General features: G+C 44.5%; 1 protein-coding gene across 1 annotated transcript in view; it reads left to right on the top strand.

Moving 5' to 3' along the window:
- The window catches only part of ELF1 (E74 like ETS transcription factor 1), a 37,043-nt gene extending 22,680 nt beyond the window's left edge, over positions 1-14,363 (top strand). The window contains exons 2-8 of the mRNA XM_015811068.1: positions 310-487; positions 3,709-3,816; positions 5,366-5,521; positions 6,264-6,347; positions 7,802-7,994; positions 9,621-10,094; positions 12,639-14,363. Of these exons, the coding sequence (XP_015666554.1) occupies positions 310-487; positions 3,709-3,816; positions 5,366-5,521; positions 6,264-6,347; positions 7,802-7,994; positions 9,621-10,094; positions 12,639-13,263 (1,818 nt within the window). The 3' untranslated portion in view covers positions 13,264-14,363. The remainder of the gene's footprint in view (positions 1-309; positions 488-3,708; positions 3,817-5,365; positions 5,522-6,263; positions 6,348-7,801; positions 7,995-9,620; positions 10,095-12,638) is intronic.
- The last annotated feature ends 214 nt before the right edge of the window (positions 14,364-14,577 follow it).

The raw sequence follows: 14,577 nt of genomic DNA, 5'->3' as shown, positions 1-14,577 counted from the left end.
CTCCTCCTCCTCCTCCTCCTCCTCCTCCTCCAATTAATATAGACCTGTAGCTATCGATCAGGGAGTGATTCAGCCATGGGCCCTGACTTAACAGAGGAAGCCCGGAGATCTTTAGATTGTGACAAAACCCAGAACGTTCTGGAGCCAAGCTGGGGAGACGTATTTACAAAACCATCTCTTTCTTCCAGCTGATGCCTGAGAGTCAGTCACCTTCCCCTGTTTTGCACCATTTCGGCGATGTCTCTCGTTTGCATCTTCTGATAAAGTTTTTGTTCTCCCCCCCCCCCCCCCGGCCTCTTTTTCCAACAGCTGGGCGATCCGTCGATCTTTCCCGCCGTCATCGTGGAGCACGTGCCGAGCGCCGATCTGCTGAACAACTACTCGGGCTTATCGTGCGTGACGGAGCCGAGCGACATGATCACGGAGAATTCGCTGGACGTGGCGGAGGAAGAAATTATAGATGATGATGATGATATTACCCTTACAGGTGGGTAAAGTCTTTTTATTTTTATTTTTTTTTAAATTTCTTCATTCTTGGGGGGAAGACACCCTGGGTGTAATTTGCCTCCTTAGCCAAGTTGTGGTTGACTCGCTTTGATTGTCGTGTTTATTTGGGGGAGTTTCGCTCCCTGAAACGGATGACGTCAAACAGGTGCTTCTGTTCCACGTGGTTCGTTCCTCTCCTGCCCCAGCCAGGACCTCATTTTGTCTCTCTTGTCTTGTAGTAAGTTGTGGGTGTACGAGGTTGTGGGATTTCCTGACAGTGAGGAAGATGAATCAGCCTCCAGAAGTTGTGGGTGCTCCAACACTGGAGGTTTTTAAGAAGAGACTGGACAGGCATTTGTCTGAAATGGTGTAGGGTCTCCTGCCGGAGCAGGGGGTTGGACTAGAAGACCTCCAAGGTCCCTTCCAATTCTGAGGCAGGAAAAAAAGATTGATGACCATTTTCCACACACTTTCGAGGGTCAGAGCCCTCGATCTTCCCAGGCATTTGGGTCTGCTCATAAACTGGTTATATGACCCCTCTGCTTTTTTCCCCTTTGTGTTAGGTTGTGCTGCCGTTGTTCTCTTGGAGTAGTTTTTTTTAATAAATTGGAAGCTATTAAAAGTTTGAAAATAAATCAACTGAATTACTAGTATCTTATCAATATCCTTTTGTGACACTTGTATCTTAGTTTTCATTGTTGTTTTTTGCTCTTTGCCAAGAAAAAGAAGGAAAGGGAGGGAGGGAGGGAGGGAGGATGGAAGGAAGGAAGGAAGGAAGGAATGAAGGGTGGAAGGAGGGAGGGAGGGAGGGAAGGAAGGAAGGAAGGATGGAAGGAGGGAGGGAAGGAAGGAAGGAAGGAAGGAAGGAAGGAAGGAAGGAAGGAAGGAAGGTCTGAACAATATCCTGATAGCATTGAAGTGAGCCCACCAGATAATTGGCTGAAATGTGCAGTACAGCTACTCCTCCACAACCGAGCCTCGAATTTTCGTTGCTAAGTGAGACATATGTTAAGTGAGGTTTGCCCCATTTTACGACCCTTCTTGCCTCAGTTGTTCAGCGAATCACCGCAGTGAGTGACACGGTCGTTCAGCAAAGCTGTCTTCCGCCATTGACTTTGCTTGTCAGAAGGTCGCAAAAGGGGGGGATCACGTGACACACACACACACACCCCGGGACACTGCATCCGTCTTCTTAAAAGCCTCCAGAGATGGAGCACCCACGATTTCTGGAGGCAGGTTGTTCCACTGGTTAATTGTCCTCACTGGAAGTTTCTCCTTAATTCCAGGTTGCTTCTCTCTTTGGTCAGTTTCCAACCATTGTTTTTTGTCCTTCCCTCTGGTGCTTTGGAAAATAAATTGACCCCCTCCTCTTCTTTGTGGCAGCCCCTCAGATACTGGAACGCTGCTATCATGTCATCCCTATTTCTTCTTTTTTTAGACTATCCAAACCCAAGTCCCGTAGCCATTCTTCATATGTTTTAGCCTCCAGGCCTTTGATCATCTCAGTTGTTTTTCTCTGGACTTTTCCCAAACTCTCAACATCTTTTTTTGTGATACGGTGACCAAAATTGGCTGCGGTATTCCAGGTGTGGCCTTACTAAAACCCTAGTAAGAGAACTAGATAAACCTCCAAGTGGCCTCAACGACTCTCAGAGAGAGCACTAACGACCAGATGACTGCAAGGCATAGACATCCTTCCATTCTCCACTGTTCAGCTAGAACCAAAGAAGCTTCTTGGATGAGAAACGAAAAGCTCTTCGAGGATAAACCAAGAAAGTCCAGTTGCCTCTGGAAGAAAAGCACTTTGGGGACAAACAACCCATGGCCTGGATGACTGAGAATCTCCCTAGACCAGGAGTAGGCAACCTTGGCTCTTTTATGACTCGTGGACTTCAACTCCCAGAATCTCTGGCTCAGCTTGGAGACCTCTTCCCTTCCCCTCAGCATGACTGGCTCAGGAATTCTGGGAGTTGAAGTCCACGACTCATAAAAGAGCCAAGGTTGCCTACCCCTGAACTAGGATAACTCTCCAGGGCACAATTCAACGCTGTATTAAACATTGAATTCAGTTACTTTTATTATTGGTCACCCCGTTTTCTTCAAAATTATTGTTACTCTTGTATTTCTGGGGTCCGTTGAAATCAGTCTAAGCGGTCTTCCAAGGTAGAACACATTGTAGTAGCCCAGGGGTCTTCCAACCTGGCCCTTTGATGACTTGTGGACTTCAACTCCCAGAATTCTTCAACTCCCAGAATTCCTTAGCCAGCCTCCATTTTGTTTGTTAGATTTAAGATGGGGGTCTTCAAACTTGGCCCTTTGATGACTTGTGGACGTCAACTCCCAGAATTCCTCAGCCAGCCTCCATTTTGTTGGTTAGATTTAAGCCAGGGGTCTTCAAACTTGGCCCTTGATGACTTGTGGACTTCAACTCCCAGAATTCCTGAGCCCACCTCCATTTTGTTTGTTAGATTTAAGACAGGGGTCTTCAAACTTGGCCCTTTGATGACTTGTGGACTTCAACTCCCAGAATTCCTTGGCCCGCCTCCATTTTGTTTGTTAGATTTAAGACGGGGGTCTTCAAACTTGGCCTTTTGATGACTTGTGGACTTCAACTCCCAGAATTCCTTAGCCAGCCTCCATTTTGTTTGTTAGATTTAAGATGGGGGTCTTCAAACTTGGCCTTTTGATGACTTGTGGACTTCAACTCCCAGAATTCCTCAGCCAGCCATGCTGAGGAGAAATGGAGAGGTTTCCAAGCTGAGCCGTGCTGGCTCAGGAATTCTCAGAGTAAAAGTCCACGAGTCATGAGGGGGCCTTAGCTCCCCCTTGATGGCTCAGGAATTCTGGGAGTTGAAATCCACGAGTCATGAGGGGGCCATAGTTCCCCCATGCTGGTTGAGGAATTCTGGGAGTTGAAGTCCACAAGTCATGAAGGGGCCATAGTTCCCCCCTGCTGACTCAGGAATTCTGGGAGTTGAAGTCCACGAGTCATGAGGGGGCCATAGTTTCCCCATGCTGGCTCAGGAATTCTGGGAGTTGAAGTCCACGAGTCATGAGGGGGCCATAGTTCCCCCATGCTGGCTCAGGAATTCTGGGAGTTGAAGTCCATGAGTCATAAAAGAGCCAAGGTTGCCTACCCCTGGACTAGACAACTGAAAAGATGTTTTGATTGACCCCTCGGTTAATATCTGTTAATATTCCCCCCCCCCCCAAATTTTTTAGTTGAAGCATCCTGCCACAATGGAGACGAGACAATGCAAACCATCGAAGCGGCCGAGGCCCTTCTCAACATGGATTCCCCAGGCCCCATGTTGGACGGAAAAAGATCAAGTAAGTCTCAAGAGGGATAGCAACTCAGCCAGGAGGAAAAAATAAAAAAATAAAAAAAAGAAATTCTGCCTGCTTCTGCAAAAGCTCTGTTGAGCGAAGATATTGCAAAATAAGAAGAAAAAACAAAAGGATGCTTTACTTTTTGAGCAGGTTCTCTGGATAGGCTTAGAATGGGATTTTAGTAAAATCCATTTATTGCTAATTTTCCAGTTTTCTAAGTATATCCTTTTCCGCGGCGTCATCTGGGGAAGAAAGAGCGAGATTAAGCTCTTAATCTGTCCGCCTGGCTGTTTTCTTTTTTTTTGTTTTTGTTTTCCTCCTCTGAAATTATATTAATTACATTTCTTCAGCTTGAATTCCCGTTGAAATTCATGAAATGTGAAAACGTTCTTGGGTTGGCTGGAGCGTGCTCAAATATTTTTAACATCCATAAAATGCTCTTTCCCTCCTCCCACCCCCTTTTTCCCCCTTTTGCATTCACAGTACGATTACCCGTCCAAATTATTCCTGATTTGTTGATCTTTATTTTGTTCCAGTCCGCACACATTCACACGCATCCGTCATTTCAGCCGTGATGGATTGGGGGGGGAATTATACGGCTTTTGAGTTCAGCCATTTGTTCTGTTTGTACTGCCAGCCAGACTATCCACGTGGAATTATATTTATTTCCTCTTTTACAGCAAAGCAGCGACGAGTTAAAAAAAAAATAACTTACCCAAAGTGACTTTTCAACAAAGACTCAGAAAAACCAAGTATTGCGTGTAGGGCTACGATGGGGGAAATTTAAATTCAATTCCCCTCCTGGCCACGGAGTCCCCTTAGCAATTTTGTCCCGTCGTGGTCTTTTTAGTCTGTCTGCCCTCAGAGGGAATTATTATTTCTTGGGATAAACGGATCCTTTGAATCTCCCAAGGGAAAATGTGAGATATACTATATACTAAATATAGTACAGCTTAAGTCCTCGGCTTACAACAGGTCATTTGGTGACCGTTCAAAGTTGTAACGGCACTGAAAAAAGGGACTTAATGAGTATTTTTCACATTTACGACCGTTGCAGCATCCCCACGTCATGTGATCAAAATTCAGAAGCTTGGCAACTGACATGTACTTATGACTGTTGCAGTCTCCCGGGGTCACGTGATCCCCCTTTTGCAACCTTTCGACAAGCAAATGGGGGAAGGCAGATTCACTTAACCGTGTTACTAACTTTACCAACTGCAGTGATTCACTTAACAACCTTGTTAGTAACTTACCAATTGCAGTGATTTACTTAACAGCTGTTTGCAGGCCCGGCTGTACAATGGGGCAAAACTCACTTAATAAATGTCACACTTAACAACAGAAGTTTTGGGCTCAGTTGTGGTCGTAAGGCAAGGACCACCTATATGTATTTTGACTTCTTTTTATTAGTCAGAATAAAACAATTTACATTCACCGCCTCTGGTTTGGGAGACTTTTCCCGCGGAGAATCCCGCCACTCGGATTGTTACGACCTCTAGTACAGTCTTTACGAATGTTCAGTGACTGTTCTGTTGTTGTTTTTCGGAAGCGCACGTCTTCGAAGCCGAGGATGATATGGAAGTTGCTCCGATTACTCACGTGTCGGTCACTCTCGATGGCATCCCGGAAGTAGTAGAGGTTCATCAGTTCCAAGAGGCGTTTTCCGAATCGCCCAGCACGCCGGAGCAGCCAAAGAAGAGAAGAGGTAAAGAAGTAGAAAGTCCTCAAGAGCGACCTAGAGTTATTCTACTTTACGTTCAAGCGTTAAGTACACGTAGCAGCCCTGGTGGCGCAGTGGTTAGAAGGCAACATTGCAGGCTGACACTGCCCACAGCCAGGACGTTCGATCTTGACCGGCTCAAGGTTGACTCGGCCTTCTGTCCTTCCCAGGTCAATAAAATGAGGACCCCCAGATTGTTGGGGGCAACATGCTAACTCTGTAAACTGCTTAGAGAGGGCTGTAGAGCACTGTAAAGCGGTATATAAGTCTAAGTGCTAATGCCATTGCTATAAAAAACATTCCCACTGCCAGGAGTTCGATCCTATCCTGACCGGCTCAAGCTTGACTCAGCCTTCTGTCCTTCCCAGGTCGGTAAAACGAGGACCCAAAACGTTGGGGGCAACAGGCTGACTCTATAAAGTCCACAAGTCACCAAAGGGCCAAGTTTGAAGACCCCCTGGCCTAAAGTAATATGGACAATGGCGACGATTAGCATTTTTACTCCTGTTTTTTTTTTTATAAAAAGAGATTTTATTAAAAAAATAAAAATTAAAAAAAATAACAGTTTTGCTGTAAACTTGGAGACTTGAAATGCCGGCGTACGGGATTTTGAACGCGCCCTGCAGTTTGGGGACTGAAAATTTGGTAGAAAGAATGACTTGAATGGGTTAAATGTCTTCTTCTTCTCCTTAGTTCCTCTTAGGAGATTTTTCTGCTTTCTTTGCAGGGAAGAAACCCAAAGTCCCTCGGCCAGAATCGCCCAGCCTGACTCCAAATATATCCGTGAAAAAGAAAAACAAAGACGGGAAGGGTAAGCACAAAACAGCCCGAGTCGGAGAGTTTTGGAAAATACCGGAACGTGTTTGGTTAAATTCTGGGTGCAGTAGGAGTCGAGCACTCCGAGGAAGATAAATGGCTTGTCCTTCTTTGTTATTGATTCATGGTCCTTATGTGTTTATTATTTTATTTATTTATGGTCCTGATGTATTTATTTACTCCAGTGACAGGGGCTGGAAATAAATCCAGCAAAGTTTCATAAGAAGTCCACCGTAGTGATCATGATAAATGAAGTGGGAGATACCCCTGTTTAATTCCTTGGCCACCCCTTCCCCTCCCTTCTCTTCCCTCCCCTTCTCTTCCCTTATTCTCCCCCTTCTCCGTCACTTCCCTTCTCCTTCCTTTCCTTTATCCTTCTCTTCCCTTATTCTCCCCTTCTCTTCCCCTTCCTGTTTCCTTCCCTCCCATTTCCTTCCCTTCTATTTCTCTTCCCTTATTCTCCCCTTCCCTTCCCTTCTCTTCCCTTCTTCTTCCCTTGTACTTCCTTTTCCTTCCCTTCCCTTTCTCTTCTCTTCTCCTTCCCTTCCTTTTCCTTCTCCTTCCCTTCTCCTTCTCTTCCCTTATGCTCTCCTCCTTCCCTTCCCTTCTTCCTTTCTCCTTTCCTTCCCTTATTCTCCCCTTCCTTCCTTCCCTTTCTCTTCTCTTCTCCTTCCCTTCCTTTTCCTTCTTTCCTTCTCCTTCCCTTCCCCTTCTCTTCTCTTCTCCTTCCCCTCCCTTTCCTTCTTTCCTTCCGTTCTTCTCTTCTCTTCCCTTCTCCTTCTCTTCTCCTTCCCTTTCCTTCTTTCTTTCCCTTCTTCTTCTTTTCTCCTTCCCTTCCCTTCTCCTTTCCTTCCTTCTCCTTTCCTTCCTTCTCCTTCCCTTCCCTTATTCTCCTCTTCCCCTTCTCCTTCTCTTCCCTTCTACTTCCTTTCCCTTCCCTTCTCCTTCCCTTCCCTTCTTTCCCTTTCTCCTTCTCTTCTCCTTCCCTTCCCTTTCCTTCTTTCCTTCCCTCCTTCTTCTCTTCCCTTCTTCTTCTTTTCTCCTTCCCCTCCCTTCCTTCTCCTTCCCTTCCCTTTCCTTCCCTTCTTCTTCTCTTCCCTTCTTCTTTTCTCCTTCCCTTCTCCTTCCCTTCCTTCTCCTTCTCTTCCCTTCTTCTTCTCTTCTCCTTCCCTTCTCCTTCATCGAAAGAACTCGGCCTGCCAACTCTACCGGTTGGCCAGGCAGACCCTACAGCAGGCAGAGGGCCCTCCAGTCGCCAGGCCCCGTGGCCCCGGGAGGCTTTACGGCACGCTGACTCACACCTGGGAGTCAACTGGCCACCGGGCGCAGTTCACGAGACAGGGAGATCGCGCGGGCGTAGGAAGGCCTGCCCGTCCCTCTTTGCCCATCGCTCCCCCGAGGACGTCACACAACCCCAACCAATTTGCCGTTGCCTTGTTCTTGTTTCAGGGAACACCATTTATCTCTGGGAATTCCTGCTGGCCCTGCTCCAGGACAAAGCCACCTGCCCCAGGTACATCAAGTGGACCCAGAGGGAAAAGGGCATCTTCAAATTAGTCGATTCCAAGGCGGTGTCCAGGTTGTGGGGGAAGCACAAAAACAAACCGGACATGAACTACGAGACGATGGGCAGAGCGCTCAGGTAGGTGAACGCTGGGGGTGGGGAGGGAGCTCCCCTTCCCTTCCAGGCCGAAGGGGCCCTGGAGAGCCTTTGGGCCCAGGTCCTGGCCTCTTCTAGCGCCCAACCACCCTCCACGTTTTGAACCAGCCGTAAAAGCAAACAATTGGACAGCATCGAACAGGCGACATTTGCAACGTAAGAAGTGCTGCTGCAAATACAAAAACCGAATTGTGGGGGGAAAAATTGGAAAGATAAATGGTTATTCGATACAGGTAACCCCACAACTGAACCTAAAACGTCTGTTGCTAAACGAGACGGTTGTTAAGTGAGTTTTAACGTCATAGAGAAGCTACTGTTCTTCTCTTTGTCCTCCCCCTCCTTCTCCTTCTTCCGTTTCTCCTTCTTTTGCTTCTGCTTCTTCTCCTTCTCTTTCTTCCACTCCTTCTCCTCCTGTTTCTCCTTCTGCTTCTTCTCCTTCTTCTGCTTCTCCTGCTCCCCCTTTTCCTCTCCCTCCTATCCTTCTTCTTCCACTTCTCCTTTTTGCTTCTGCTTCTGCTTCTCCTTCTCTTTCTTCCACTCCTTCTCTTTTCCCTCTTCCTCCTTCTGTTTCTCCTTCTTCCGTTTCTCCTCCTTTTTTCTCCCTCTCCTCCTTCTTCTTCCACTACTCCGTTTGCTTCTGCTTCTCCTTCTCTTTCTTCCACTCCTTCTCTTTTCCCTCTTCCTCCTTCTGTTTCTCCTTCTTCCGTTTCTCCTCCTTTTTTCTCCCTCTCATCCTTCTTCTTCCACTTCTCCGTTTGCTTCTGCTTCTCTTTCTCTTTCTTCTCCTTCTCCTGTCCCTCTTTCTTCTCCTTGTTTCTCCTTCTTCATCTTCCATTTCTCCTTCTCCTGCTTCTCCTCCTTTTCCTCTCCTTTCCATCCTTCTTCCACTTCTCCGTTTGCTTCTGCTTCTCTTTCTCCCACTTCTTCTCCTCTCCCTCTTCGTCGTGCTTCTTGTTTCTCCTTCTTCCGCTTCTCCTCCCCCTCCTTTTCCTCTCCCTCCCATCCTTCTTTCACTTCTCCTTTTGCTTCTGCTTTTCCTTCTCTTTCTTCCATCTCCTCCTCCTCTCCCTCCTCCTCCTTCTGCTTCTTTTCCTTTTTCCGCTTCTCCTCCTCCTCCTTTTCCTCTCATCCTTCTTCTCCTTTTTCCATTTCTTCTCCTTCTGCTTCTCCTCCTCCTTTTTCTTCTTCCGATTCTTCTCTCCTTTTCCTTCTCCTTCATCTTCCACCTCTTCTCCTTCTCTTTCTTCCACTCCTTCTCTTTCTTCCGCCTTTTCTCCTTCTCTTCCTCCTCCTCCTCCTTCTCCTCCTCCTCCTCCTTCTCCTCCTTCTCCTCCACAGAAGCTTCAACTGGAGAAAAGACCCTTCTCTAGTTGAAGGAAGCTACCTAATACCACCCATTGTCACTGACTCTGATGAGATATTTCAGAACGTGCAGGTCGTCCTACTTAAAAAGTTTTCAATACTGGTCAAATACCGGTTGGAAACAGCTGCATGTTCTGAAAAAGAAAACATTTCGCTTAGTGATTATTATTTTTTTAATTCGCCTTTTCAGTGGATTTCTTTTGCCTTTAAGCTTAACCCTGGGCGTGGCTCCCCTTGCTCCCACAGATACTATTACCAAAGAGGCATTCTAGCCAAAGTGGAGGGCCAGCGCCTGGTCTACCAGTTCAAGGAGATGCCGAAAGACATCATCTACATTGACGACGTGGACCCCAATTCCAGCATGGACACTCCCGATTCGACGCTCCTCTCCACCCCCGGGGCCAACCGAAGCCAAGCGGGCAAGTCCAAGGCTTCTTCCAACCCAGGCGCCAAAGGAAGCGGATCGGCGGCCCTTTTAAAGTTGCCCGTCAACGCCAAGCCGGCCAAACTGAAGCATCCCTTGGAGACTGTACCGCAGCCCCTGCCTCCCATGAGCCCCGAAGTGTTGAGGACGATGCAGTCGGCCCAGCCAGCCCATCCCACTCAGCTTTATCGGACAGTCCACTTAATGCCGTCTGTGCAGCCCATCCAGGAAGGGCAGGCGGCCGTAAGCGGTAACATGCTGGACGAATCCCTGAATCCTTCGGTTCCGAACATCAGGTGAGGACCTCGGAGCGAATCTTCACTGTGGCCTGGCTGCCCAGACCCCGGGTGCTCTTTTCCCTCGCCTGGGAAGCCTCTGAGGGTTACAATAATAATAACAACAACGATAATAACGATAATGATAATAATAAGGATAATAACGATAATGATGACAATAACAATGATGATGATGATGACAATAATAATAACGATAATGATAATGATGACGATAATAATACTAACAATAATACTAATGATAATAATGATATAATAATAATGATATAATAATGATGATGATGACAATAATAATGATGATGAAAATAATAATGATAGATATAATGATGATAATGATGATGACAATAATAACAGTCATGATAATAATGGTAATAACGATGATGACAATAATAACAATAATGATAATGATAATGATGACAATAATCATAACGATAATAACGATGATGATGACAATAATAATAATGAAAGTAATAATGATAATAACGATGATAATAATGATAATGATGACAATACTACTAATAATAATAATGATAATATAATAATAATAATGATAATAATGATGATATAATAATAACGATAATAATAATGATGATAATGATGACAATAATAATAATGATATAATAATAATAATGATGATAATAACGATGATAATAATGGTAATAACGATGATGACGACAATAGCGATGATAATGATAATAATGATAATGACAATAATAACGATAATGATGATGACAATAATAATACTAATAATGAAAGTAATAATGATAATGATAATGATGACAATAATAATTATAATGATAATGATGATGACAATAATGATGATAATAATGGTAATAATAATGATAATGATGACAATAATTATAATAATAACGATGATGATTATAATAATGACAATAATGATGACAATAATAATAACAACAACTCCGGCTTCATTTTAATAATAATAATAAAGTTGGAAGGGACCTTGGAGGTCATCTAGTCCACCCCCCTGCTCAGGCAGGAAACCCCATACCATTTCAGACAAATGTTTGACCAATCTCTTCTTAAAAACTTCCAGTATTGGAGCATTCTGGAGCTGAATCCAACGGAAAATGAAGCTGGAGATTTTTCTAACACTCATTTTTTCCGTTCCTTTTTTTCCTCTTTAATTGTGTTTCCTCTTAAGGATGGAGCTTGCATTAAGTAGAAGACCACTGTTGCAAAATTAAATTGGTCTGATGGGAGAGATCTCTAGGTTTGGCTAATTTTGGCAGGAGAGGATTTATAGAAGCACATATCTGTTATTCTCCTAGCTTGATCTGCAGTTGCCTAGCTGATTAAGAATAAAGAGCAGGAGAGCTGAAGAACAAATGTTTTAATTTGGGGTTATTCACAGGGCTAGGCAACGCATGGTGGATTCCTATTTTTCCAGACATTCTGTATTATGCCAGTAATCTAACCCAAATATTTATTTTTTTTGCATTTAAATATAGCATTATTTTTCATGCTCTTTTTAGAGCAAGGGCATGGAAACTGCAGCCCCGATTCTAATTTTATGCGATCTGCAATGAATGGATCAGACGACAAGGAAAGCATTCTGTGTAATCTCTTTAAAATGATGAACACCATTTTGGCTATAGTTCCAGCTGGGGCCATCCTGCCTTCTTTAAAATATTCTAAAATATCCTCTTTTCAGGAGAAAACGAAAAAGTGTTAGGATTTAGGAAATTATTAAAGGAGTTGAGGACACAAGAGGAAAGAGAGAGAAATAATCCATTGCGAAAAAAAGTTTAGGATGTGGCTGGAACTCTACAGAAGGATTGAGTTTGTTTGGCAGCTCCAGCAGAGAGAGAGACAGCTGTCCTATCCCTTGATTAAAAATTGGTTTACATTTTGAGCTAGAATTCCTCTATCCTACTCGCTTCTCTTGCCTGCGCTTTTGTGCATTCTGGATTTGTCCCAGCTGTTCTTCATCACTGTCCAACTCAGGCTCCCAACACAGCTGTGTCTCAGCCTGAGCGCGAGTAGAGGGGCCAGGCTCCTCGTCCGACTGTAAGCCTCGGAGCTCCTCAGAGCCTTCCTCTTACTCCGATGTCACTCCAGGCCCTTCCTCCTCCTCCTCTTCCTCTGATTCCTCAGACTCAGCTGCCAGGTCCACTGGCTGGTGAGGAATCACAACAACAGGGCAAAAAGAAACACCCACTTGCACCACTCAGGTGAATCCAAGGACACAGGTAAACCTCCAGGTGGCCTCAACGTCTCTTTAAAAGGAGGCAAATGACCAGCTGTCTGCAAGGAGTATAAATCCTTCCATTCCCCCCACCATCCAGTCCGAGCTGAAGAAGCTTCTGGGATGAGAAGCGAAACGTCTTCAGAGAAAAAAAACCAGGAAGCCCTGTTGCCTCCTGAAAAAAAAAGCACCTTTGCGACTTGAGTCGTTAGCTTTCCCCCCATCCCATCCTTCTCCCTGCCTCCCTCATGGCTGATGGCAGACCGGCAGCTAGCAGACGCCAAGAGTAGGCCTAAGGTGGCAGTTCTGACCCGTGCTATTTATCTTTCCTTCAACAGGACCCTCCAAGCCTCAGGCCAGGTCCCCGTGGTGGTTACTCCCGGAAGCCAGCAGCTACACACCGTCACACTCCAGACCGTGCCTTTAACCACTGTGATCGCCAGCGCCGATCCGACGTCTTCGGCCGCGCCCCAGAAGTTCATCCTACAAGCCATCCCCTCTTCGCAGTCCATGACCGTGCTGAAGGAGAACGTCGTGTTGCAGTCGTCCTCCAAGTCGGTCTCTCCTCCTTCGTCCATCGTTCTAAGCCCTGCTCAGGTCCACCAGGTTCTCACCACCAGCAACGTCCAGACAATTTGCAACGGGACGGTCAACGTGGCCTCCTCCCCGTCTTTCAGCACCGCCACCCCCGTAGTAACTTTTACGTCCGGCGGTTCCCACGGCGGTTCCAACGCCATGATCACCTCCGTGATCAAAGCGCCGGAAACGAAAGCCGCCGTTGTTCAAGGGACGGTGAAATCGGAGTGCGAAAACGGCGCGGGATTGGAAGACGACACCCCCTCGGAGGCCAGTTTTCACCAGCCGCCTTTTGTCGTGATGGTGTCGGCTTCCAACGGGTTCCCTCCCACTGTACACATCAAACAGGAAAGCGAACAGTCGCAGCCACTGAGCCCTTACGAGTAACTAAGAAGAGAAATAGAGAGTTTTATGATTGCTCTTCTCCTGAATGTGATGAAAAACGCCTCCACCAATTGTGTATGTAACCTCTGATTCCAAAGCAAGGCATTATAAAGCTACTTTTAATTTCTCGAATTATATTTTAGGAGTTAAGGCTGTAGAGTTTGATTGCCAGTTTGGTTGTTTTCCTCCGCCGTGTAAAAGATGATCTGTTTCAAAAGGCAAAGCATGAAGGAACGTGCAGTTTCTTTTTTTTTTTTTACTTTTCTTTTCTTTTTGATCACTGTCCAAAAATTCGAAATTTCTTAAGACTTTCCTGTATTATTTGTCTGTCTCGCATAATAATGTAATCGATGCTTTCAAGCAATAGCTAATTTCAGGAGGGGTTTTTTTTTTTTTTTTCCATGCCGTTATCTTGATTTTTTTTTTTTTTTTTTTTAGTAAATTCCAAAGATCTGTTTTATTCAATGTACTTAGAATATATTTTGTTTTATATGGATATGAAGCAATGGGTGATCTGATCTTCGTGTGTTCTGTTGCATTTTGCCCCCCCAGTGAGAAGACATTTTGCAAAATAGATGTACTTCCCTTCTATCAATAAGAATATTTACCGCCACTTATGCATTCTAGATATTTTCTATTTTAATAATGACAATATCTTTGATGAACTGGCTCACGAAAGCGGGAGCTATCACTACAGGTGCAATTATTTTTCAGACCATTTAAACCTTGAGGCATAAAGAAACGCGCTGTTGGCTTTTTTCAATTATTTTTATAAGGAAATGAAAAAAATAGAAGTATATGGGACTTAACCCGAGTATTTTGAGATTAAAATATTTCTACAAAGTACCTTTTCTATTGTAAATATGTAATTTAATTTCTCAAAAAGATTTTTTTTTCATAAAAGAAAATATTTCCATAGAACAATATTTTATAGATACAAATAAGATCATTATGTTTAGAGCTCTAAAAGTTATATGTATTCCTGTATTGCAGAGTGAATTTGTATTTAAAAGAAAAAAGATTAAAACGTGGGACCTCTCGGAGACTGTTTCCTCTTTTTTGTATTTTAATTGGTTTATCACGAAAATAAATCAAGTACAACATCCTTGTATGATTTTCTTTCTCTGTCTGAAATCTGACGTTAGACCTGTAATAAAATACAGATTTAAGATACAGAAGTTTTTATTATTTTGGCAAAAAAAGCACCCAAACTCAAAACCCTTTAAGCTATACCCTTGTTGTTTAAAATCAACCTAAGCTAAGAGTCCAGAGTGAGAAATTAAACATAAGGAACGTTAAGAAGCCTAGGAAGCTGGC

This window comes from Protobothrops mucrosquamatus, unplaced genomic scaffold (assembly GCF_001527695.2).
Source record: "Protobothrops mucrosquamatus isolate PMUCROS unplaced genomic scaffold, P.Mucros_1.0 scaffold28, whole genome shotgun sequence".
Lineage (NCBI taxonomy): Eukaryota > Metazoa > Chordata > Lepidosauria > Squamata > Viperidae > Protobothrops > Protobothrops mucrosquamatus.
The sequence above is the reverse complement of the archived record's forward strand: the minus strand, read 5'-3'. Positions and strand labels throughout refer to the sequence as shown.